Source organism: Dipteris shenzhenensis, chromosome 20, assembly GCF_047967505.1.
Source record: "Dipteris shenzhenensis isolate YYH24624 ecotype China chromosome 20, Dip_SZ_1.0, whole genome shotgun sequence".
In the NCBI taxonomy this organism is placed as follows: Eukaryota; Viridiplantae; Streptophyta; class Polypodiopsida; order Gleicheniales; family Dipteridaceae; genus Dipteris; species Dipteris shenzhenensis.
Window position 1 is genome coordinate 36,518,926 of NC_141615.1, and position 25,118 is coordinate 36,544,043.

At 39.0% G+C, this 25,118-nt stretch overlaps 1 protein-coding gene across 4 annotated transcripts; it reads right to left on the reverse strand.

Annotated features, from left to right (window-relative positions):
* Window positions 1-6,221: 6,221 nt before the first annotated feature.
* LOC147889597 (pentatricopeptide repeat-containing protein At3g12770-like) lies at window positions 6,222-9,459 on the reverse strand. 4 transcript variants are annotated; one of them, XM_087391898.1, is made up of 5 exons: window positions 9,176-9,459; window positions 8,965-9,077; window positions 8,496-8,716; window positions 8,193-8,357; window positions 6,222-8,054 (listed from the first exon to the last, which is right to left on the reverse strand). In XM_087391898.1, exons 1-5 carry the CDS (start codon window positions 9,242-9,244, stop codon window positions 6,229-6,231), a joined length of 2,394 nt encoding a protein of 797 aa, XP_087248024.1. In that variant the 5' UTR covers window positions 9,245-9,459; the 3' UTR covers window positions 6,222-6,228. The 4 variants fall into 4 exon arrangements, with proteins under 4 accessions (XP_087248024.1, XP_087248023.1, XP_087248022.1 ...); XM_087391897.1 differs by having other exon boundaries at window positions 8,166-8,357; XM_087391896.1 differs by having other exon boundaries at window positions 6,222-8,357.
* Window positions 9,460-25,118: the final 15,659 nt, after the last annotated feature.

The window sequence follows — 25,118 nt, forward strand, 5'->3', positions numbered from 1 at the left end:
TCTTGGCTGATTTCTATGGCAATGTGCCATATTCTTCATTGACAAGGGTTTGAGGTGTTGTGCCACACATATGGTACAAAGCTTGATGTAGATGTGAGATATATTTACTTGTGGTTAGGCTATGTGATGCTTATACCTTGTCCATTCCATGCAAGTACAGTGTGGACATACTTATGCAATCATGGTTCTATACTTCTATTCTTTGTTATCGTGTATGGATGACATTGTACTTTATGGGTTCCCAAGTCTGGCATGTTACCATAAAATTGTAGCACTGTATATTCACACTCACATAATGATAATATGCCCTATAGCCTAGTTTTCCTTTATTGCTCAATGTAGCTATGTTTGGGGGTAGTTTGAACCTTGGTATTGCACCGGGCTCTTCATTCTATGTTCTAGCATAGTCTTGGATTGATGTGATGTTTACATCATGAAAAGAGTCTACAAACTTCCATTTGATCAAACCTAGAAAGATTTTGGTGGGTTCAGGCTAGAACTTTTTCTGAAATTCCTATCCATTGGGTGTGTTAGTGATAACTGAGCATAAATATGTCATAAAATATGTGCACTTGCTCTAAGGTTGAGAGCCCTCACCTACCTTTTGAATCTTGTATCTTTTGGATTAAGGGATTGCACCTATGTGGAGATGATGAAATGAATTGAATGGAATGCATTATTTTTCAACCTGTGTATTGTCTCTCTCCCTCTTCATCTTCATCACTTGAAGGCTCTTTTTCTTGCCTTAATAGCCATTGATAATTGATGGAAAGGCCATGCAAAATGAATTTGTGTGATCAAACCTTGAAGGTATCCTAATTGCTATTGTCTTGCGTGGTAATCTAATTACTCGATGTTTAAAAAAGCCCCCAAACAAGTGATAGTTCAAGGAACTCATCGCGCCAATTCTGCCCATGGAAGCTCAAAGCCAAATAGTTTTGGGAGCTAATAGATTCATCGGTAAGAACATGTCCATGATTATCATGCTTGAGATTCAATCAAACAATGCCAAAAAGTCATAGTCAATGATAGGTCTAGACTACCTTGTCAGACTTAAAGAATTGTGGATCAATTGGCATCCAATTGATTAGGAAATAAAGAATGAAATATTAGATCAAATTGCATTGAATAATCCAAGCAATTACTATGAGAAATTTGTTAGACATGGTCACCAAAGAAGATCTATTGACTTTTGAAGTCGTGTTTAACATGCAAGGTAAATGAGGAGAAGTTCCACAACAAATTCAAAGAATCATGAGTACGTATTCTTTGCTAAGGGAAGAAACTGCAAAAGAGGTAAATTCAACACTCAATGCAAAAATGATCATCAAGCCAAAGCTATCTATTTGTATAGTCCTATTAGAGACTCTCAAGAGTATCAAGAAGCACCATCCTCCTTAGAACGAAGGTGCTTATTTAAACACATTATGGAACAAGAGCTTCACGCGCCTTGATTTAAAAGGTTTGGTTTTACCCAAGAAAACAAACATGCTTAAAAGCCTTCTGTAGTTCTATCTTTAGTAGGTCTATTTTCAAAAGGATTTTGTGAACCATGTTGTTTGGGAAGTCAACACATCAAAATCTTCTAACTTAATGATCTACGAGCACTAACATACTCTAGATGTGACATTTCAAACATTTGGGGTTATGCCTATACTCAAGCATTCAACAAATCCTTAAATTCCACCTTCATTGATGATGTGACATTTCAAAAATTTGGGGTAATGCCTAAACTTAATCATTCAACAAACATACTCTAGATGTGACATTTCAAACATTTGGGGTTATGCCTAAACTCAATCATTCAACAAATCCTTAAATTCATCACCTTTCATTGATGATTATGCCAGAGATCTATTTCTAAAGAATAAATTATATTCTATAAATGCATTTAAAGAGTTATTTATTCTTTGATATGGGAAATCAAACTAGAAAACAATAAAGATCCTTTGAAGTGATAATGGAGGATAATGTGAGTCAAAATAGCTCAATTACTTCTAGAGACAACATGGCAACTAGATGCATGCTAGATGTGAAGAATGTTCTTGTCCATATTGGGAAAAAGCATGTGAAATTGTAGTTTACAAAAGAAGGTTTCATGGGTGTAAAAGAATTTAGTTAGTTATTTGAGATTTTGTTGGATGTGTACACATTCCAAATGAGCTCTAGTAACAAGTTAGATATTAAACCCTATCAAATTTGTCTTCATAGGCTATAATAAAGAATCAAAGGCCTATTGCCTCTGTGATATAGTCAAAAGAGAACTTATCATTTCTAGAGATGTTATTGCCTTTGTGATCCAATCAGAAGATAAATTATCATTTCTAGAGATGTTATTGCCTTTGTGGTCTAATCAAAAGAGAGCTTATAATTTCTAGAGATGTTATTGATGAGAGAACATCATAATTTGATGACTCTCAATAATTTTAGTGACATTGTCTCTTTCCAACTATTCAAACAATTATCTTTTGTAACTTTTCAGCTCACTCAAAAAGGTTTAGTCCAATGTGAGACAAGAAAAAGCAAAGAGAAAGTCCCATACAAAGTTGATGCTACAACCACAAGAGACTTCCACTAATTTAAGAAATAGACCTTGTTCACTGTGCAATACAAGAGCAAGTAGTAGATAACTTCATAAAACCACTTTCTCTTGACAAGCTCTCATATTTTTGACAACCACTTGGTCTTTTTGGAAGTACAAGGGTAGAATGGTGGAGTGCACAAGAGATGACTTACTATACTATGTTGTATTACAAAAAAATTGAAATATATACATGTTCACCCCTTAAGGTTAGGATTAGGGTTTGTTCCTATGCTCTATCTCTATGACATCCCCTCTTACATTGCATTAGATAAGAAAAGGGTTAATGTATAAGATTTTTTGGGATTTTTATGGTGCATGTGATAACCAAGTTTGACAAAGAAAAAGAAAAAAATAGTAGGTAATATGTGCATGTGTGAGCACAATGACTATGCAGCAGAAGTTTGTACAATAAGTACAACTTAGATCCTATACATTAATATTAATTTCCCCCTCTTAAGTTGTAGATGTTAGATAGAGCTAGTAGCTCTTCACCTAGTATCTGTCTAGATCGCCATCTAAGCTCCTTGACCTATCTATTAGCTTTCATTGTCTTTGTCATGACGAGCTTTCACAATCTTGGTTATGTGATGAGATCTTTGTGATATTGGCCACATGAGACAAACTTATGTTTTGGGTTCACACCAATCACCTTAGTGACAAGATCCCATTTTTCTTTGGGATTATGATTAGAGCTTGTGACAAGATCACATTTTTCTTTGGGATTATGATTAAGAGCTTGATAAATCTTCCTTGTCCAATATTCATGAATCACTTTCCATTGGTCATAGCCCAACATCATATGTGATTGAGATAGCTTTGTGCACCCATAGGACCTTTATGTCAATGGAAGTAGTTCTTGCACCTTCAATGGCTTTGAGGGTCTACCTTGGCATAAGACAAAATCTCAAAGTTAATGAGGCAAGTCAAGTTCACATAGGATATCCTTGTGAGTTCTAGTCACATGAACTTTGAGATAATTCGATCCACCATGGTTTGTTATTGTGCACCCATGCATTTACTAGGGAGCTCTACCATGGTTATGTATGGTGTACCCATCCAGTCACTAGGCCCAATTCATTCTCATGGGCTCATGATCAAAGTTCGAGGCTCACGATCAAAGTTCGAGGCAAAACTAATATTTTTTATGATAGTTGTTAGACTTTAAATTTTGGCTATATAAAGTTCAACTTTGAAGAATTAATAAGGAATCTAATGGCTAAGAGGTCACGGGGGCAAGTTTCTAAAAGTTTGGTCTTTTAACTCAAGCTAGCTTTTATGTTTTATGTTTTTTATTTCCTTTGTACCTTTGGCTAATTTAGAGGTTGAAAGATGATCACTCTTTCTTCTTGTTTTCCCATTCTTGCCTCTCCACACTTGCATGCTCTTTTACTCCCTCAAAGTGTGCCTGTTATCCTAGTCTTGAAGGTGAATTTCCTATTTGGCTGCTTCTTTCCATGTCTTCTCCAATGTGTTCACCTCATAAACCACCATCAATCATCGTACTCACCCTATAGGCTGAATTCCAAGATCATCTAGTTGATGCTTGGATTTCTTGAATATAGTTCCAATTTTTTAAATACCCTCACCATCCTAACTACTACACTACTCTATATCCAAATAGTTGTAGTTTTCTCCCTTTCTAAAGCTTGTTGTGAAACTTGGCTAATGTCCTTTTTCTTCTTCTTCTTTTTTCTTTGATGTCCTCATCTTGGATATTGCAATTTTTCCTAGACAACTTTGGTTCAAGTAAAGGTGTGGCTTATGTAATGTTTGAAGAATCAAAGGGATTTGCTTGAAGGCTTTGTTTCAACCTGTTACATCCATCTCATAGGTTCTAAAGACTTTTGGATTTGCTTGGTACATGATAAATCCTACAATGTTTGTGGACAATTTTGGAGATTTTAATCATTTTGGTAAATTTTGTATTGAATTGCTATTATGTATAGTCACTTCACATCCTGTTCATAGTAAGAAAAGCTTCTCTCTCTAAAAAATAAGCACGAATAAGCCCAATATTTAAACTCTAGTTGGGGAGGTGGTCCTAATTCACACCCCAAGTGGCATCAATGGTTTTATTATTCATTTTCTCGCTAAACCTTATCTATGTGTAGGTTGGTTTGATGGAGATTAGAGTACATGAATGTCCCTTTTAACGTTAAATTTTACTTTTGATAGTTGTTTTAAATTAAAGCTTAATGAAGGATCGTTCAAAACAACTCACATTTCTAAGAATATGCTTCTAGCATATAAGATCAGTGGTGTGATGATTACAAACATCCATTCTAACTTTCTTTGTTTACTTGGAAGAATAAACTTCTTGGTGCTCAAATGAGGCCAAATGCCATGGCCAATTTATCACAATGTCAATTAATGAAATGCAATAGAAGACTCATCTAAGACCTTGCATATATTTTTTAGCAAGCTTAACATCTTAACTTTTACAAGAATACGAATTTTATTGCATAGGTTTGCATAAATAAAGCATGAGTAGGAACTGACGTGATGTTGCGGCACTATATCGATTGAATGATTAATTATTTAAATCAAATAATAAAGCAAATAGATGTTTATGTATGTGTGGTGTGTGCATATGTGTGTTGTGTGCGTATGTATGTGTGGTGTGTGTGCCCGCATGTGTGTGTATGCACGTGTGTGTGTGTGTGTGTGTGTGTGTGTGTGTGCATGTGCGCGCGTATTTCACAAAAAAGAAAGTGTACGCATGCATGTGCACGTGTAATAACACTGCATGTGCTACGTGCTTGACAATGTGTGTGTGTGTGTACTCACTTGCATGTTTGTGTATGTGTTAGTCCAAGAGCCTTAGGGTGGCATGTGCCAACATTTCCTAAGCTCCTCGTCAAATTGCCACATGGCAAAAAACTGTCCATGGTTAATAGGTACAAAAGATGGAGATCCAGACTCCCACATGAAAATATCCAAATGAACGCTCAACTAAATGGACTTGCTCATACCAACTTAAATTATGCCAAGTGTCATTATCTCAAAATATTTAGCCTTATTTGAAGAAAGTCTTTATTGGTCTATAGACTTAAATTAAATAGACATCAAAATATAGCATTGTGTAAATATTTAGAGGAGACCTTGGAGTAGAGAGCATTCAGCCCACCAACTCTGAAGCTTTTTCTGTCAAAATGCCCAAATTAAGATCCACTGTTTTGTTGCGTGAGAAAACTGAAAAACTGGATCTTTACCTCCAACAATAATTCAAATTTAACCAACTACACACACAAATGTATGTGTGCGCGTCTACATGCATGTGTGTGTGTGTGTGTGTGTGTGTACTTTTACCCCCAAAAAAGAGAGTGTGTGAGTGTGTGTGTGTGTGTGTGTGTGTGATGCCTGCCATAAGGGTGATATGGATGCTTCTTGCATAGAGCTTTTCTCTTTGGTTTTCTGATCTTTGGGATACTCTCCATTTCGGAGACCTCCCATCATGTAAATTCATGAGCATATAAATATACTGCACTGGATATTACCAAAAAAAAGTATGTGTATGTGTATGTATTCTATCTATCTATCTATCTACATATAAGGATGCGTTCATATGCATGCAGATTCCCCAGAATATGATTCAATGCTACAGTTTCATGATCTTCTCAAATTGTTTCTTCAAATACTGACTCCTATTTTAAAACATAGTCATCTTTACAAGAGCACACACCACCCTTGAAATGATGTACACAGAATTCATCAGTAATTATAATATCTCGTAATTCTATCTTAGATATCGACTTGGTGGTGTGATGACAATCAGCACACATTCCAAGATTTTTTGTTACTCGGATGCTTGTGCCTCTGGGGGTAGAAATGAGACCAAAAGCTATGGCCAATTTCTCACAGTGTCCACAAAGGTCATTGTTCTTGTCCTTGTCTGATACGAAATCAGATGCATAGTCAAAAACTGAGCTGAAACTTGGCATACATCCTTCAGCTCTCATTTGCAAGCTTAACATCTTAAGTTTTGCATAAATATCAGAATTTCTTACATGAGTTTTGTCTCCTACACTGAATTCATGCACGGTGTTCTCTATCTCAATGAAGGCCTTAGCTGGCTTCTTCCACACGTGTACATGGCTCCTCATATTCTCTACTTTCTCTGCATGGTCTCGCATGCCTGCTTGCGCATAAATGCTTGACATTAGCATATATCCTGCAGCATTTCCCGGATCCAGTGTGACAAAGTTACCGAAGCATCGTCTACCTAGGTCTACATTGCGATGAGTTTTACAGGAAACAGGCAAGGACGTCCACCCGACCACATTAGAACAGAATGGAAGACTTTCAAGCAAGTCTTCAGCTTCATTCAAGTACCCTGTGCGACCAAGAAGGTCAGTCATAGATACACAATGTTCAAGTGTCGGTGCAATGCCATGGTCCCGTACCATTGACTTAAAGTGACAACAACCTTCATCTACCAGGCCCACACGACTACAAGCTGAAAGAAGACACAGATATGTCACATTATCTGGCTTCAAGCCTGCTTGCTGGATGGCATCAAAATAGCGTAATGCCTGAGTATAATTGCAATGCTGGGAATACCCTGCGATCATAGAATTCCATGTTGCCACGTCCTGCTGTGGCAAGCTGTCAAATACCACGTGTGCATCCCCAAGACTCCCACATTTCCCATACATGTCAATCAAGGTACTGCCAATATGAATATCTGAATCAAAGCCACATTCAATTATATGAGCATGTATCTGCCTCCCTTGCTCCAAGGCAGATATACTGGAGCATGCTTTTAGAGTGTAAAAAGATGTGACCTTGTCTATAGAAATGCCTTTCTGCTGCATTTGATGAAAAAGTTGCAGAGCCTCCTTACTCTGCCCATGCTGGGTATACCCTCCAATCATGGCATTCCATGTTACAACATCTTCCTTTGGCAATCTGTCAAACACTATGCGTGCATCCTCAAGTTCGCCATGTTTAACATACATATCAATAAGAGTGCTACCAAGAAAAACATTTGAATGAAACCCATTTTCTGTGATAAGGGAATGAATCTCCTTGCCCTCCTCTAAGGTCAGTGTACCTGAGCATGCTTTCAGGACACAAACAAAAGTGACCTGGTTTGGCACCACTCCCTCACAATGCATTTTGTCAAACAGTTCAAGAGTATCCTGACCATGCCTATGGGGACCATAGGCTGCAATCAAAGTACTCCATGTCACCACATCCCGCCTTGGCAATCTTTCAAACACTATGCTTGCATCATGGACACTCCCACAGTTTGCATACATGTCGATTAAGGTGCTGCTGATACATAAGTCTGCATCAAGGCCACTTTCAATAATGCCAGTGTGAATCTGATGTCCCTGATCTAAGGCTGCTATACAGGCACATGCCTTGAGGATGCAAATGAATGTGACTCGGTTTGACTGCAAGCCCTCCTGTTGCATCCGCTTATAAAGTTGCAGAGCTTCGTGACTGTAACCCCATTGGCCATAGCCTGCAAGCATGGCATTCCATGTAACAATATCATGCTTTGGCAATCTATCAAACATCAAGCACGCATCCTGGAGGCTCCCACATTTTGCATACATGTCAATAAGGGTGTTACCCACAAATATTTGTGACTCATACCCACATTCAATGATGTGCAAATGAATAAGCTTGCCCTCCATCAGGGCTGTTGCTGTGGCACACGCCTTTAGGACTGCAACAAACACATGCCTGTCTGGAGTAACGCTTGCGTTCCTCAGTTGGTGATATAGTTTGATAGCTTGCTCACTGTTGCCAAGCCTGGCATGTGCTGAAATGATTGCAGTCTACGAAAACACATTCGGTTCAGACAATTTGTTGAATACTTGGTTTGCTTCTACCAGCCTCTCAAACGAGCTAAACATGCGAATAAGCTGGCTCCCCAAATAGAAGTCTGATTCAAACCCACTTTTCACGATAAGACGATGTACTTCCATTCCTGCCGCCAGGTCTCTGTTGTCAATGCATCTTTCCAAAAGACAAGACAAGGTTCTACTGAAAGCATGAGTGGCTTGCTGGTTGGTGACTTCCGTGTCCAATGATGCGTCATTCGGCAATTTCCCATAACCATATTTACCCAAAACACCCGTTGACAAGGAAGAGCCGAAAGAATCTGCATGCCCTGCCTGCCTGCAAGGTCGACACAGAGAGCAGAGAGAGAAACGGTATATACGGGGGAAAGGCGACCAAACTCATGCCTCGCGCAGCGGAACTCAATTATATAGCCTAGCACTAAATTGAATTCTATTAAGGGCAACTGTGAGCTAACTTCAGTCCAGGGTGACTTCATGCAGAAAATGCAAAGGCAGCATGAGCACCCAATTCTCACTAGAATGTCGTCGACTTACAGCTTTTTCTATACGATCAGTGAGCTTCACCTTGCTTCAAAGTGGCTAGCTCTGCTTGCCCCCATGGAGGCCTCCACCAAACCTGCATCCCAAAAGGCCTCTTTTACGGTACTGTGGACCAAGCCAGGGCATCTTGAATTCCGCTGCAACAAGAAACAATGCGTAAGATGCGAGATTGCAATTGAGTTGCTGAAGGATTGGATTCTGACTGACCAAAACGGATCAGTTTAAAGTTATTCACCTTCTTGATCCTTTCATGCCACCGTCGTGAAGGCACTGTAAAGAGGGGGTCCAAAGCTGGGCAATCCATGGCGCTATCTGCAAGAGAGAACCCATAAACATCAAAAATCGTGGCAACCGAGAAAATGAGATCACGAGAGTGGAAAGGAGGAGGGATTGTAAAGGAGGCAAGGAAGGGGTGGATATGTCGAGGATGGATGAGAGTGGGGGGGGGGGGGGGGGGGAGGCCATGGATCTGGGAAGGAAATCGGTGGAGATGCCATCAACAAGAGTCCTCTAGGATCCACTCACACCACCACACATGAGCAAACAAGATTTACCCAGCTTCAATTGGCTTGCCATGTAGTTTATCTTTCAGGACAAATGAGGTATGGAGCACTAGTGGGGGTTTTGTGGCCTCACATGCATGCACAAGCGAGATGCAGATCGGGCGACATGTGGAACGGTATAAGTGCGAGTTCTCCCACAAAAGAGGACCCCAAAAATAAAGCCCCCAAAAATAGTTCTCTCTCTTGTTGGAGTCCTTCACTAAGACTTGGAAACGGCAGGCCAAAAACAAGGTGTCATCATGTCTCATCTCAGAAAACTGGTTCCATGAAACACACTTGCTGCCAAGAATTGAAAGGAAAAATTGCACCTAACACACTTGACTCAACTAATTCAAAGCGAAGATTGCCCCCCAACAATGTTTAGACCAAACCGCTAACATGTGTGGGTGCGTATGCGCTAGGATTTTATCCTGCTCACCCCATAAGCGGACGGGCATTGTTGGCACTTTCAATTTCAATACAATGCCGAAAAGAAACAATAAAAAAGAGATTGCTTCAGGCTATTTACATGCCCATCCCCCCGTCCAATAGTTCGCCAGTTTTAAATGATGGGCGGGCGTCTCGTTAGAGTTAGTGCACACATTGCCCGAAATGCGCGGCTGGTGGTGGCTTTTGCACGCATTTCGAGACCTATTTGAAGCACCTTTGGCATGGAGATTAGCACCTCCATTTTGGAGGATGCCATTTGAAGCACCAGAGTGCCATTGCTCTTGAAACCAACCAAAAGCTCCCGTTTAACTCTACCATTGCCTTAGTGCATTCACCCCCTTACTCCCTCCTCTCAGTGTACCCACCAGCCTCCATGTCCCCAACCATCAGTCAATCATGGTAGTGGGCACCCCCTAACCAAACAAAGACTAACTTGAAGACCAACCCTAACCCTAACATTTAAATTTAATTATTTTTCTTTAAAGACGAATATACACACAAAAGACTTCAAGTCTAGAGGTTGTAAATTGGCCACTTGGACATCAAATAGAACCCAAAGTGAACCTCAATTTCGCATATTTGGGAAATTTTATGACACAATGATCATCATTTTAAACTCTATTAGTCAATAGAAGAAAGACACTACTTAACCCATAAATTCCACATTTTCGAACATAACTTAGTCCACAACAACTTGGATATCTTAAACATGGGTTCCCAAACTTACATAGTACATTTGGCCCATGTTGCAATTAGTAGACCATATCATGCAATCTATATACGTAAAACCAAGGAGTAGGTGAATTCCAAATGTCTAATGCTATTCATATTAAACATCTACAAACAAACAAATTAATTGCAACTACAGCCTCCACATTGAAGTCAACCACCATAGTGCCATTCACAAACTAGGAAACTACAAAGAAAGGACTTAGAGACCCTTTCATTAATGCACTTGCAATTAGGCGAAACACTAAAGTGCACTTCTTTTCAAAGGATTCCTTGTACCCTTATCACCCAACAATTCTAACATCTCTCCCTCCATAAGCAACATGGCAGATCTAAGACAAGACAAAGATGTGGATGCCACCAACTTCTTCTAATGACCAAGAAAAATTCACCACAACAATGAGAAAAGAACTTTTTGCAAAATTGAATTTCCAAAATCTAGTGGAGGAGATTGAAAAAGGTTTCTATACAAACATAAAAATTGCTTGGCTCCCCATGAACTTGGTGGATGATGCTTTCAAATGGTATCTAAACCTATTGGTGTAGGAAAGAGCTACCTAGGATCTCCTATCAAGTTAGTTTAAGAGGAGATCCCAAATTAAAAGGCTACAAGTTGACCTTGCCCTAGAACTAGGAAAGATAACTATGATAGAAAAGAAAAGGCTAAGAAATTCATAGGTAGAATGAAGCGCATGATACCCAAGTGTGATCCTTGCCCCTATGGCAAGTATTAAATAGGTGAATTCATATATAACCTAAAAAGATCATTTGAAATGAAATGAAAAAGATAAGTAGCTCTGTTCACTATAGTGGTGCTCATGAGGTAGCATTAGATATCGAGGATAGTAGGATTACTCAAACACAAGCATTGATGATAATAAATCCAATCATCATGAAGATAAGTCTTCCAAAAGGTGAAGTAGTACACATAAGGATCATCATATTAAAGACTTCATGGAACAACATTAACAAGTATCAATGTTGATGTACAAGAAACCTAAAGTTTGTGCCAAATGCACAAATTCCAAGGCTAAACTCTACCCCTTTGAGGACACATATGCCTCATGAGAAATTCTAATCTTCTGCAATTGTTGATGAACCATATTCATCCTCAATATCTCCAATGCCCCTATCCATTCCAGTAAGAGTTCAAATTGAAGACCTGGAACTACCATATGAGTTCAAGCCAAAGTACCCAATGTAGTACTTAGAAGGGATGGAAGGTCTCATCTTGATATAGGACAATTAAGCTAGCTAACCACATATTTAATGGCCATTAATAATTGCAACAACTCCAACTTTAAAACCTAGAATCACCAACTCCAATCTAAAAACTTAGAAACACCATACAAGTTTGAGCCAAAGTACCTAACGAGTAATGCTTTTGCTTTGTTTTCTTATATACTATTTGTAAAAGCATGAGAAATATAGAGAACTCAAAAAAACTAAGACCAATGTAACGTTCATGCATTAGGAGCCATTGTTTTAAATTTGTTGAATGTAAACAGTAATAAGATTTGAAAACCCATAAAATTAAGACATAGTGCCTTTCTCCAAGTTGGGTGAGTTAGGGCTTGCAAACTTTCCTCCATTTGATTGTCAATTTCTTGAGGTAGGCGCTCTACAAAGTACAATAAAACATGTGCAAGTAAGAACTCCTATGAAATTCCCCTATATTTATAATTTTACATTTTTTTTGCACAATTGTTTACCCTCTTCCATATGAATACATGTAATTTTGAGTTTAAAAGTCCCCTTAGTGCATGTATATTCCTATTTTTAAATCCCCCTCATTTTTATAAATGGCCTCTATGTCCCCAAATCAAAAAAATTCCGTCCATGAATAAATCTACTATCTTAATGTTTCTAAGAGTGACTAGCCCAAGATCCATTTTCTTGTTTAGAGATATGAAATCTTTTTGTCTTAGCAGTTTAAGTAGTATCTTTTCATTTTAGTTTAAGAATAGTTTTTATTTGACTAATTTTTGAAAGGTAGATATCAAGATTTATTTGTCCATGTGGTTGCTCTATTATTCTCAATTTTCAAATATAGATCTATGTAGAGATAGAAGAGCTTCATTGAAAGGTACCAAGTTTTAATGTTTTATCTCCTTTTTGTACTCCAATAATTATAGATTTGATTTATTTACACCACAGGCTTTAAACAACTAGTTAAAAACAACTATTTTTATTTTGTGGGTCCTTGGTCTTATAATAGCGAGTCTTTAATTGGCTTCTTGTAAATTATGTGAAGCAATCTTTTCCTAGGGCAAAATTATCAGTTTCTTTGACATTTCTAGAGCTTTTTTTGTTTTGTAATTGTAAAGTTTTAGCATTAATTATTATATATTATATCTAAGGCTTCATTATTTTTTATTTTTATTTTTTCAAGGATATAGGTGAGGTGGAATTGAAAATGATCAATATCAAAGTAGCTTACGATATGTCATCTTGAATGGAAATGATGAGCAAATTCCCCAAGTATATAAAAAGATTTTGTGGGTACCCACTAATTGGGCCTGATATAAAATTAAGAGATTCAAAAAACCTCGCAAAAAATTGGGATCAGAGAATTCTATACTTTGAGATAAAATTTAGGGGCAAATAATAAATAAGCTCTATGTTTAACACGTCCATGTACAAGTATAGTTGTAATCCTTTTTCCAATTTATGTTTTGATTTTCTCTAATGTCTTTGTTTATTCTTTAGATATATGGTGTTGTGCATGGAAAGCAAAACGAAAATGAGCTGTGCACCACCTATGCACTAATCTATGGATTTTAATTTCATTCTCTAAGATATTTTTCAGAATAATGTTTCCAGTTAAATTGGGTTAGTATGTGCATAGCTCCATCACTCTCTATATCATCATCATTGGAAACATTGGGTTCTTCTTCATCACTCTCTCCATCACTCAATATATCCTCATCATTGGAAACATTGCAACACTCATGTCTTTTTAATTATGATTGCATTTTGTGCCTGCTAAGAAGGGTATTTTGCCATCGTTCCTTTTTGCATCTAATAAACAATGATAAGCCATCTATTTCATATGCATCGGTTTGTTCTTGTATAGGATCCCATTTTGGATACATTTCCTTGCTTGAAATTGAAGTTAAGAAGTTATAAGAATCTTCAGACTCCCATTTCTTATCAATAGGATAGTGTTTTCACTGCATTACTAGTTCTTCATCCCTCAAGGAAAATTGAAAGTAGTGTAGATGGCTATGACCTTTGAGACCATCCCCACCCTTTCATAGGAAAGGTTGAATAAAGCTCCTCCAATCACACATTATTTTGAGCTTGGAGTATAATGTACTTCCCTTGTGGCCACCAATTTTGCCTCCCACATCTCATTATCAACTCAACTATTATCTCTAGATCCTTGCGTTCCTTGGGACAATGCTAAAAACATGATTGACATCGTCATGTGTATATCAAACATACAAAAATCCAACTTCAATCTTAGTGATAAGATTTGATGAGCAACTAGAATCAAGAAAAATGAGAACATAAATACATTCTTGTTCTCTTGCCATCAATAATTTGCCTCAAAATTGATGGTAGGTGACATTTTTTTGCACATACACTATGAATTACCTACATAATGGATGTTATAACTTGATTGCTATGATCTGGATGCAAGGAATCAGTCCATATATTTGCAAAGAGTTTAAATCCATGCACTAACACTCCACATAAATGTTTCTCTAAAAGTGTTTTCCTTGTAGCTTCAGTGGAGGGGCAAAAAATCAAGGCAGTGTTGCCTATACTTTAATCATACCATCTACAATAAGGCACATGTACTTGCTTGGATGCAAAATAGTTTTGTCCTTCCAAAATGCATATTTTTTTCTTGCATGCCTAGCAAAGTTTATGATGATACTGCCGCTTCCTTTTGTATAATTCCCTTTCCTAAGATCAAGTTCACTCTCAATTGCTTAGTTTAAATAATAACTCTCATTGCACTTAGATATTTCCTATCTCCTTGGGATTTTAACATCAAAACTTCTTCTACCAAATAGTATACAAGTATGAGAAGAAGCAAGAACCGCAATCGTAATACACAACAACTGGAAGATCCTTTGCTGCTGTGGTCAATCTCTGCAAGGTTGGGGATGCCTTGAATACAATTTAGAGCTTGATTTCTAATGCAACAAACCAAGGCTACTGTTGTAGCAATTGATAGGCAGTAAACTGAAGATGGGTGGGCCTAAATTGATGATTTCTTCCCTATTTCAGGAAGCTAGGAGTCTTGCAATGATTTCAAAGGTACAGTGGGCAACAAGATATACAACCCTCAGTCCCCCAAAGTGTGGGCAACCTCTTAATAACAAGCTAAATACGGGCTATACCCAAAAAAATTCAAAACTATCTACTTTCTATGAATCTCTAGAGATAAAAAAAGTGAATATGTAGGGCAACCTAGAGTTAAACATGTCTCTCCTAGGATGGGAATTGGTTTCCATGACTTGGGATGCTTTGAGCAAGCTATGGCAATAAAGATGGGACGTGGTCAACAAATCAAAATGAGTTATATTGCTAAGTGATCACCATGTGCATTGAGGCAGCCAAAAGAACTGGGCTAAAAAAAAGGGATGAGAGTTAAAGCAAATCAATGTCTTATTGCTTTCAAGGAGACTAAATCAACGATGCGGATCTTTGTAGAGATGACCAATTGATGGATGATAGTACCTATCCAAATAGGAAGAAGAACAAAAATGCATTTTGGCAGCCCGAAGCTTTTTAGATCATCAATAGCAATCCAACTAATGAATGATAGTCCCTATCCAAATGGGAAGAAGGGAAACAAATTTTGGCTGCCTGGAGCATTTTTTTTCATCAACAGCAACCAAAACGCTACAAATTGGAACAATTCCTTGAAATCCCTCATAGATACACCGTCTTTCAAAGCTTGGCAACAAAGTAGAGATCATCATGAATGTTCAAACCCACCAAGATTATAGGGAAGCAATCAACATGTTCATCTATTGTTGACACAATGCTACTTGATTGTGTGAGGCATTAATCCTTCTTCTCTCAATCAAGTGATCGTCAAAGCTACTTAACTCTTCAAAACCTGCATGGAGGATTGATAGTTTGCAATAAATCCATGGACATTTGACAATTCCTTACATGATCATGCTACTTTTGTACTGTTTGTTGAGACCAAGCTTTCATGGAGCTGTCTAATGGTCCAATAGCAGGAAATCAAAGTCTACATGGAGCAATCTGCATGTAGATTTTGAAGCAACCGACGCTTGTCTTCAGCTTTCACATTGCATCTCGAGCATCAACAATGGTTAGGCAATTCATTGGCTACATTGATGTAGGAGTAGTGCCACTCATGAGGGGGATGAGCACAGAGAGAAAGGGAGGATAGTCAGGTTGAGGGATAGACATTAGGGAGGGGCATCTCTAGTGAGTTGAGGCTGAGTGAAAGAGAAAGGGTTTTGTGTATATGTAGCAACAACAGATTATGGAGACGGGGGGGGGAGTGTGGGGAAGAGTGAATGGATCCAAGGGAATAGTAGTTGTGAGAGATGGCCAAGAGACACATGTGAGACTGAGTGAATGAAGGGTCCAAGAGGTCAGCGCATGGATAGAAGAAATAAGAGCAAGAAGTGAGGAACCATGGGATGATAGAGAGAGGGAAAGCAAGAAGGGGGGGGGGGGAAGTAGGATGAGAGAGATGAGAGAGGGAGGGTAAAAGAAAGAAAAGAACAAAACAAGAACGTGAGGAGGGTGAGAACATAGAGGGATAATGAGAGAGGGATTTTTTGACAAAGGCTTAGCCTCTTTTCAATTTACACACCGAAGGAAAGAAGGGATGGATTTAAAAAAACTCTTTGAAAGTGGATAGAAAGCAACAAAGCGGAAAAAAAACTAATTGGATGAAACCCATTGTTGATGCCATGGAGATTTGCATCCCAACAGCCACGCAATGACTGTTATGGAATTTGAAAACGTCCAACATGGCATGATCACGGGGCTGTGAAGAAAGTGGGAGAGAAGGAAGGAGTCTCACTTGCGGCTTTCTCACATACACAATGGGGGAATACACACAAAGGTGGAGGTTGAAAACAGTTTTCCTCTTCTTAGTTGTGAAAGCCAAAAGAACTCTAGTACAAAGAAATAGAAGAACCCTATATGTGGGTCTCAAACTAAACTCAGCTAACTAAGGTGGCATACTAACTGAGCCATGAACTAGAGTATATAAGGATACCTGTCATCCACCAACCGCATATGCAGCTAACAAGTCGGTGACATAAATGCACAATGGTCACCCTGGCATATCACGAGTGGAGCTCGATATCTCAACACTCCCCCTTGAGCTCAATCCCAATTCTTGCACACCAAGTAGGTCTCTGAACTTGCGCAGCTTCTCTGTGCCCAATGCCTTCGTGAATATGTTAGGTACCTGATCCTCTGTGCTGACATAAACTAGATCAATAAGACCTAGTAAAACCTTCTCTGGCACATAGTGATAATGCACCTCAATGTGCTTTGTTCTAGCATGATAGACTGGGTTATTTGCCAAGTGTATACTACTCATGTTGTCACAATAAATGACAACTGGCCCTGATGCATATCATAAAGTAGCTTATGCAACCAAGCTACCTCACATGCAGCCATTGCTACACCCCTGTACTCAGTCTCTGTGCTCGACAATGCAACTGTAGGCTGTTTCTTGCTCTTCCAAGTGACTGTAGCACTCCCAAAAGAGAACACATATCCACTGGTAGATCGTCTATCAGAAATACTACCAGCCCAATCAGCATTAGTGTATCCATGCAATTGTATCTGAACCCAAGTCTCATAAAATAGTCCATACTGCAATGTGGACTTCACATACCTGAGTATGTGTCTAGCTGCATCCAAATGCGGTTTCGTTGGAGACTGCATAAACTGGCTTACCAATCCAACAACATAGCTCAAATCTGGCCTGGTAATAGTCATATAAATCAAACTTCCTACTATGCGTCTGTACATAGTAGGGTCTTCCAGAAGCTCACCTGCATCTGCGCTTAGCTTCACATTCTGCTCCAAAGGAACTGAAATAGGCTTACAGCCTGTCATCCCATATTTGGACAGCATGTCCAATCCCTACTGCCTTTGCAAGAGCCGTATCCCACTTGGTGATCTAATCACCTCAATGCCCAAGAAATAATGTAGCTCTCCCAAATCCTTCATCTCAAGTAAATACCTTAAGAAGGGCCAAATTCAACCAAGTAGCTCACCTTGGTCTGCACCAGTTTTACCAGTAAAGAAAAAGGATAGTACTATGCGTGTATGCATAGATTATAGAGCATTAAATAAAATCACCATAGAAAATAAGTATCCTATGCCTCGCATTGATGAGCTCTTTGATCAATTGCAAGGACCAAAATACTTTACTAAAATTGATTTAAGGTCAGGATATCACCAAGTACAAATTAGAGAAGAGGATGTCCCTAACACATCATTCTGTACTAGGTATGGGCATTATCAGTTTAAAGTAATGCCATTTGGGTTAACGAATGCTCGAACAACTTTCACGACACTTATGAATAGTGTCTTAAGACCATATTTAGGAAAATTGTCTATAGTATTTTTAGATGATATCCTTATATATAGTAAAACTAGAAAAAAGCATTTGGAACATTTGCAAAAAGTGTTGCAACTGCTTAGAGATAATTCACTTTTTGCTAAAGAATTGAAATGTGAATTCTATGCAGTAAAAGAAGTAAAGTACTTGGGACATATAATATTCCAAGAATGGGTTTGTATCGATCCTCAAAAAGTAAGGGCCATATTGGAATGGCCACATCCTCCAAATCTAGAAGAATTACATATATTCTTGGGTTTGTCTAGATTTTATAGGAAATTCATCCAAGATTATGCTAAGATTGTTGTTTTGATGACGTTCTAGCTTAAGGGGAAGGGAAGAACCTTCATATGGGATGAATCTCAAAAGAGGAGTTTTGAAAAATTAAAAGTAGCTATAGCAACAGCTCCTATCTTAAAGGTAGTGGATCCCAACGAACCATTCGTGGTTGAGACAGATGCCAATCATTTTGCTATTGGGGTGGTCCTTTTAAAAAAAGGTCAACCAATGGCTTTTGAATGAAAAAAGTTAGAGTGTGCTCAATGGAATTAGTTGGCATATGAGAAGGAACTATATGCTATTGTCTCTGCTTCGAAGAAGTGGAGGCACTATTTGTATGGTGCAAAATTTGATCAAGAAAGCATTGTTGGGGTAAAGGCCAATGGCCTGGTATATACCCCTTTGTACCATACATACATAATAAGAGCTTACCTTGATCTGGGTGAGTTAGCACCCACAATTTTCAGTGTTCTCCTATTCTTTGTTACTCTCCGATAAGACCTCCTCTCCATCAACTGGTATCAAAGCTTAGTTGAGCAAAGCCCACAAGGAGATTGTAGCATTGCAGTGTTGCTATGCCAAGAGCCCGAACTTGTTGCGTGGAGTCTCCTACTGCCCGTGGGCTGCCCTGGGAGCTGTATTTTGACATATACTAGCTCGTTTTTACTGTTTCAACCATATATATCTGGTTGCTTCGACTGTTCCAACAATCTATTGCCTTGTTTGAGCAAGAGAGAAGGAATATTATCTATCTACGATCAAAAACGACCTGCTACTTTGCAATTCCAGCCACTGGAAGTTGCTTTTTTTGGGGCCCAAAAGTAAAAATGCATTTTGCTTGTGGCGGACTCCAGTTGATCAAAGGCGGCTAGTATATTCAAATTTCAGTTGGGGTTATGCCTTCAAGTTGATGCATATCAAGCCAAAGGTTAGCTAAAAGTGATTGCTTACAATTGATGCATTTTGATCCTTTGTTTATCTGAGACAGTAAGCATAAGTGAGCAGTGTTTTTCTGAAGCTGTCTTGTATCCCAGGAAGGGATTATTTTTTGTGAGTGCAATACTCTTCCCACTAAGGGAATTTTCTGGACAACAATTTTCAAAATTTTTGGGCTATTTCATTGGAGTTTATGCCTCAAATGCTTCAGGAAAAGTTGTTGATTGGCAGTTTGCAGTCTTGTGACAGCAGTAAAAAGTGATCAAGTGGCTGTTTTCAGAAGTAGATATCAGAGAATCCATGAGGAATTGTCTTCTGAGTTGAACTAAGAAGTTTTAGTTTTTTGAACAATATGCAATCTTGTTTTTGAAAGCGTTTCAATTCGAGATCTAGAGAAAAAGTTATGATGCCCGGTATGTCCATGATTTATAGTTTTGACAATTTATGACAGCAGCTAGAAAAAGTGAGCAGGGGGTTGCTTTTAACAGTGAATATCAAAAAATACATAATGAATTTGGACCTGTAGTAAACTAGAAGTTTGTAGATCTATTAGTTTTCTACAACTTTGGTGTTTACAACAAAGGCAACCAAGTTACGGTTGGGAAGATATTGACAGTTCAAGACAAGCCAAAACTATTGCAAACTGTTATTACAGCAGTAAAAGTTTGCAGGTGGTGGATTCCAACAGCAGATATAAGGAAATCTGTAAGGATTTTGGACTTTCTGTAAACTGAAAAGTTGTAGAGTTTTCTACAAGCTACATTTCTTCTGTTTACACTTTTTGCATCGGATCTACTGTGCAAAAGCTATTGGCTAGTTTTGGGATGCCCCGAGTTCACTTATAGCAGAACATGTATTTGTGACAGTGACAGTGTGGATGTTGTCATTGCAGTTGATATTTTTTGGGCTTGAGTTTGGTACATTGGTGTGGTGTATCCTGGTTGTTCTGTCATCCATTGTGATGGCTTCGGCATCAGAGAATGCATTGTTTAACATTGAGAAGTTAGATGGCACAAACTTCTCCTATTGGAAGGAGCAAATCTACAATGCTCTAGTGCAGAAGAAGCAAGTAAAGCCTATAAAACGCAAAGGCATAAAGCCAGAGGATTGGGAAGGTGATGAAGAGTAGAAGGAATTGGATGAGCCTGCACGCTCCATGATCATGCTCACACTTTCAAAATCGGTGTATTTCAATGTGAAAGATACTGCAAGTGGTGCCTATGGTGTGTGGACAAAGTTGCATGATCTTTATGAGAAGCAGAGTGCCGCTTGTCAAGTGTATTGGCTGAAGAAACTCATAGATCTTTGCATGGAAGAAGGGACTTCAATGTCTAGCCATTTAAATGAGTTTAACACAATTTTCAGTCAAGTTTCAGCTCAGAAAATTGCCTTTGATGACTCAGTTAAGGCAATAATCTTATTGGTCACCCTTCTTGAAAGTTGGGATACTTTTAGGATTGCTATAAGCAATTCAGCCCATGCAGGAGGCCTGACAAGCAGTGATGTTGAGAGTAGCCTTCTCATTGAAGAGGAAATAGAAAGAACAATGCTGGAACTAAAAGTTCAAGTGCTCTCAATGTGAAAGGGAGGTCATATTCTAGGGGGAAATACCATGACAGAAATACAAGCAAGTCTAGAAGCAAATCTAGAGGAAAATCCCATGCCAAAAAGGATTTCGAATGCTTCTATTGTGGGAAGAAAGGCCATTTCAAAAAGGATTGCTACAAATGGAAGAACGATAAAGGAAAAGGCAAAGCTAATGTGCAGCCCAAGAAGGAAGAGAAATCCACGGTCAATATAGAGGAAATGAATGCCATAAGTAACACTAGTGATGAGGGTGAAATTCTTTATGCCTCTATGTTTGAGGATGCTTTTCTTGTGACTAGTGATGATGCATTGTCACAGAATTGGATATTAGACTTGGGAGCATCTTTCCATGTCACTCCATATAGGGAGTGGTTTACCATTTATGATGCTAGAAGGAAAGGAACCATGAGACTTGGAAATGATTATCCATGTGACATTGTTAGAGTGGGAGCTATCCATTTGTCTCTTCCTAATGGTTCTACATTTGTACTCAAGAATGTTAGGCATGTTCCAAATCTGAAAAAGAGCTTGATAAGTATGGGACACCTTGATGATGATGGCTATCATGTGTTTTTTGGCAACAATACATGGAAAATTAGCAAAGGGTCACTTGTGATTGCTAGAGGTTCCAAGCATGGAACGTTGTACTCAATGCATGTGTCAGGCATAAGAGATAATGTAATCAATGTGACCGAGCAATAATCTGTCTCTTTGTGGCATCATCGGTTGGGACACATGAGCATGACAGGAATGAAGATACTTTCTAATTTGCAGTATGTTCCCGTGTTTAATTTTTTAGATTTTAGCATGTGTGAGCATTGCATGTATGGGAAGCAAACACGGTCTTCACATAAAAAATCTTTGGGCAAGAAGAGGCTTGAACCATTGGAGTTGGTTCACAGTGATGTGTGTGGACCTATGCCTACTGTCTCATTGGGGTGGTGCTTCTTACTTTGCTACTTTCATTGATAATGCTACATGGAAAGTGTGGGTCTATCCTCTTCAGAAAGAAGAGTGATGTCTTTGATGCATTTCAAAAATTCTTAGCATTTGTTGAAAATCAGTTGGGCAAGAAGCTCAAATGCTTATGCACTGATAATGGAGGAAAGTATACCTCTCATGCATTTAAGAATTTTCGTGAGCTACGTGGCATCAAGCAGGAGTCGACTACTCCTAAGAATCCTTCTCAGAATGGGGTTGTTGAGAAGATGAATAGAACTATTCAAGAAAGGAATATAAGCATGCTTTCTAATGCCGGTCTACCTCATGGCTTTTGGGTTGAGTCTATCAAGACAGCAATACATCTTATTAATAGCTCACCTAGCAAGGCACTAGATGGGAAAGTGCCACCATCTTATGGGCATCTTCGTGTATTTGGCTATGAAGCTTATGTTCATATCCCTAAGGAAAAATGCAACAAGATTGATCAAAAGTCAAGGAAGTGCATTTTTCTTGGATATGGTGATTCAGGTGAGATGGGATACCGATTGTGGGATCCAGAGGCCAGGAAGATAGTACGCAACCATGATATTATCTTTAATGAGGACAAGATGCACAAGAAGCTAGAAAAGACTGTTGAGATATGCAGAGTGGTGTTTTAAGAGGATGGACAACCACCATATGAGAGGCATGCACAACTTATTCCACATGATGTAGGGCATGGACAACCCATAGATCGTGAGGTGGGAGAGCCACATCTATGTGGACAACCTTAGGTTATGCAGGAAAATTAGTTGGGACAGCAAGATGCTCATGGTGAGCAAGTGTTGAGAAGTTCCACTAGAGTCTCATGACCTCCACAGAGATATGCTCCATCTTTAGATTATGTCATGTTGATAGATTGTGGTGAGCCTTCATGCTTTAAGGATGCTATGTCTAGGAATGACAAGCATAAGTGGGAGAAGGCTATGCAGTCAGAGATGGATTCTTTGATGAAGAATGCCACTTGGGATTTGGTTTATTTGCTCAAAGGAAAGCATGCATTGCCATGCAAATGGGTTTACAAGCTGAAGATGTCTCCAGCAGATGCATTGCCTAAGTATAAGGCAAGGTTGGTAGCCAAGGGTTTTAAGCACGAGAAGGGTATTGACTTTGATGAGATCTTTTCCCTAGTGGTGAAGATGACTACCCTTTGTATAGTGCTTGCATTGGTTGCTAGAGAGGACATGGAGCTTGTCCAAATGGATGTAAAAACAGCTTTTCTACATGGAGATCTTCATGAGAACATCTATATGTAGCAGCCAGAGGGGTTTGTTGTGCAAGGCAAAGAACGGATTGTATGCAAGCTTCAGAAAAGCCTTTATGGGTTGAAGCAGGCTCCTAGGCAGTGGTACCATAAGTTTGATGCATTTATGTGATCCCAAGGGTAACACACAGTGAGACAGATCATTGCCTCTACACAAAGAAGGCATCAGATAACAGTCTTCTTATTTTGATTTTATATGTTGATGACATGCTTATTGCTGGGAAATCTACTTTGGATGTGGATGCCTTGAAGAAAAGGTTGCATGAGACCTTTGACATGAAGGATTTGGGTGATGCTAGTCACATACTTGGCATGAGGATTGTTCGAGATAGGAACAAGAAACTCCTTCATTTGTCACAGAAAGAGTACATTAGCAAGGTACTTGAGCATTTCAATATGGAGAGGGGGAAGTCCATAAGTACTCCGTTGCCTCCATATGTAAAACTCAGCCAAGCGGACAGCCCTAAGTCAGATGAGGAGCGGGTTGAAATGGCAAAGATACCTTATGAATCCGCAATAGGAAGCTTGATGTATGCCATGGTTGCTACACGTCCAGATATTGCTTTTGCAGTGGGAGATGTTAGCAGGTATATGGCAAATCCTGGCAAGAAGCATTGGGAGGCAGTGAAAGGTATCATAAGATACTTGAAAGGTACAAAGAACATGTGCATTTTCTTTGGGAGGAAGGACACATCTGTTGTTGGATATGCAGATGCTAATTTTGCAGGGAATGTAGACACCAGGAGGTCTACTACAGGATATGTTTTCTCATTCACTAGAGGTGCAGTTTGATGGGTCTCTCGTTTGCAGCCATGTACGGCTTTGTCTACCACTAAGGCAGAGTATGTTATAGCCACTGAGGCATGCAAGGAAGCTATATGGCTTACTCGTCTAGTGGGAGACTTGAGAATTGAAGGAGAGGTTCCAGTTTTGCACTATGATAGTCAGAGTGCCATCTAGTTGGCACGGAATCCTGTTTTCCATGCGAAGACAAAGCATATTGATGTGAAGTATCACTTCATCAAAGAGGTGATTGAGGACAAGTGCATCCAGCTTGTCAAGGTTCACACAAATGAGAACCCTGTAGATCTTCTTACAAAGAGTCTTTCCTCAGAGCAGTTTGCACATTGCACAGTATTGATGGGTGTCGGATGACATTAGGATGCCCATCTTCTCCCTTAAAGGCGCATTGGCCTTTAAGTGGGAGGTTGATGGGGTAAAGGCCAATGGCCCAATATATACCCCTTTGTACCATACATACATAATTAGAGCTTACCTTGATCTGGGTGAGTTAGCACCCATAAATTTTGGTGTTCTTCCTTTCTTTATTGCTCTCTGACAAGACCTCCTCTCCATCAAGCATTAAGTGGATTTGCAATCAGCCAGAGTTTAAAGGCAGAAAAGCTAGATGGGTTCAATTAATGCAAGAGTTTGATATACACTGACGTATCGGAAGGGAAAGTTCAATGTGGTAGCAGACTCCCTTAGCATGAATTGAGTTTTATTCGATTTTAAAATGACTTCATAGAGTCCTTAAAAGGAAAATGTGAGTTTGATCCTCACTTTTCTGAAATATGGAAAGCAATTGTGAAGAGGGATCTAACTTATCGAGAGGCTTTCACTGAGGAGTCGCATGGAAATGGCGACACACCATAGTTTAGTGGTAAAGGACTCAAGTGGAGAAAATATACTATTGAATATGGCTACTTGCTCTACAATGGTAGAGTATGTGTCCTAGATAATAATGACATTAGGCGCCAAATTCTTTTTAAGTGTCATGATAGTCTGAGTGCTGGACACCCGGCAATTCAAAAGACATATG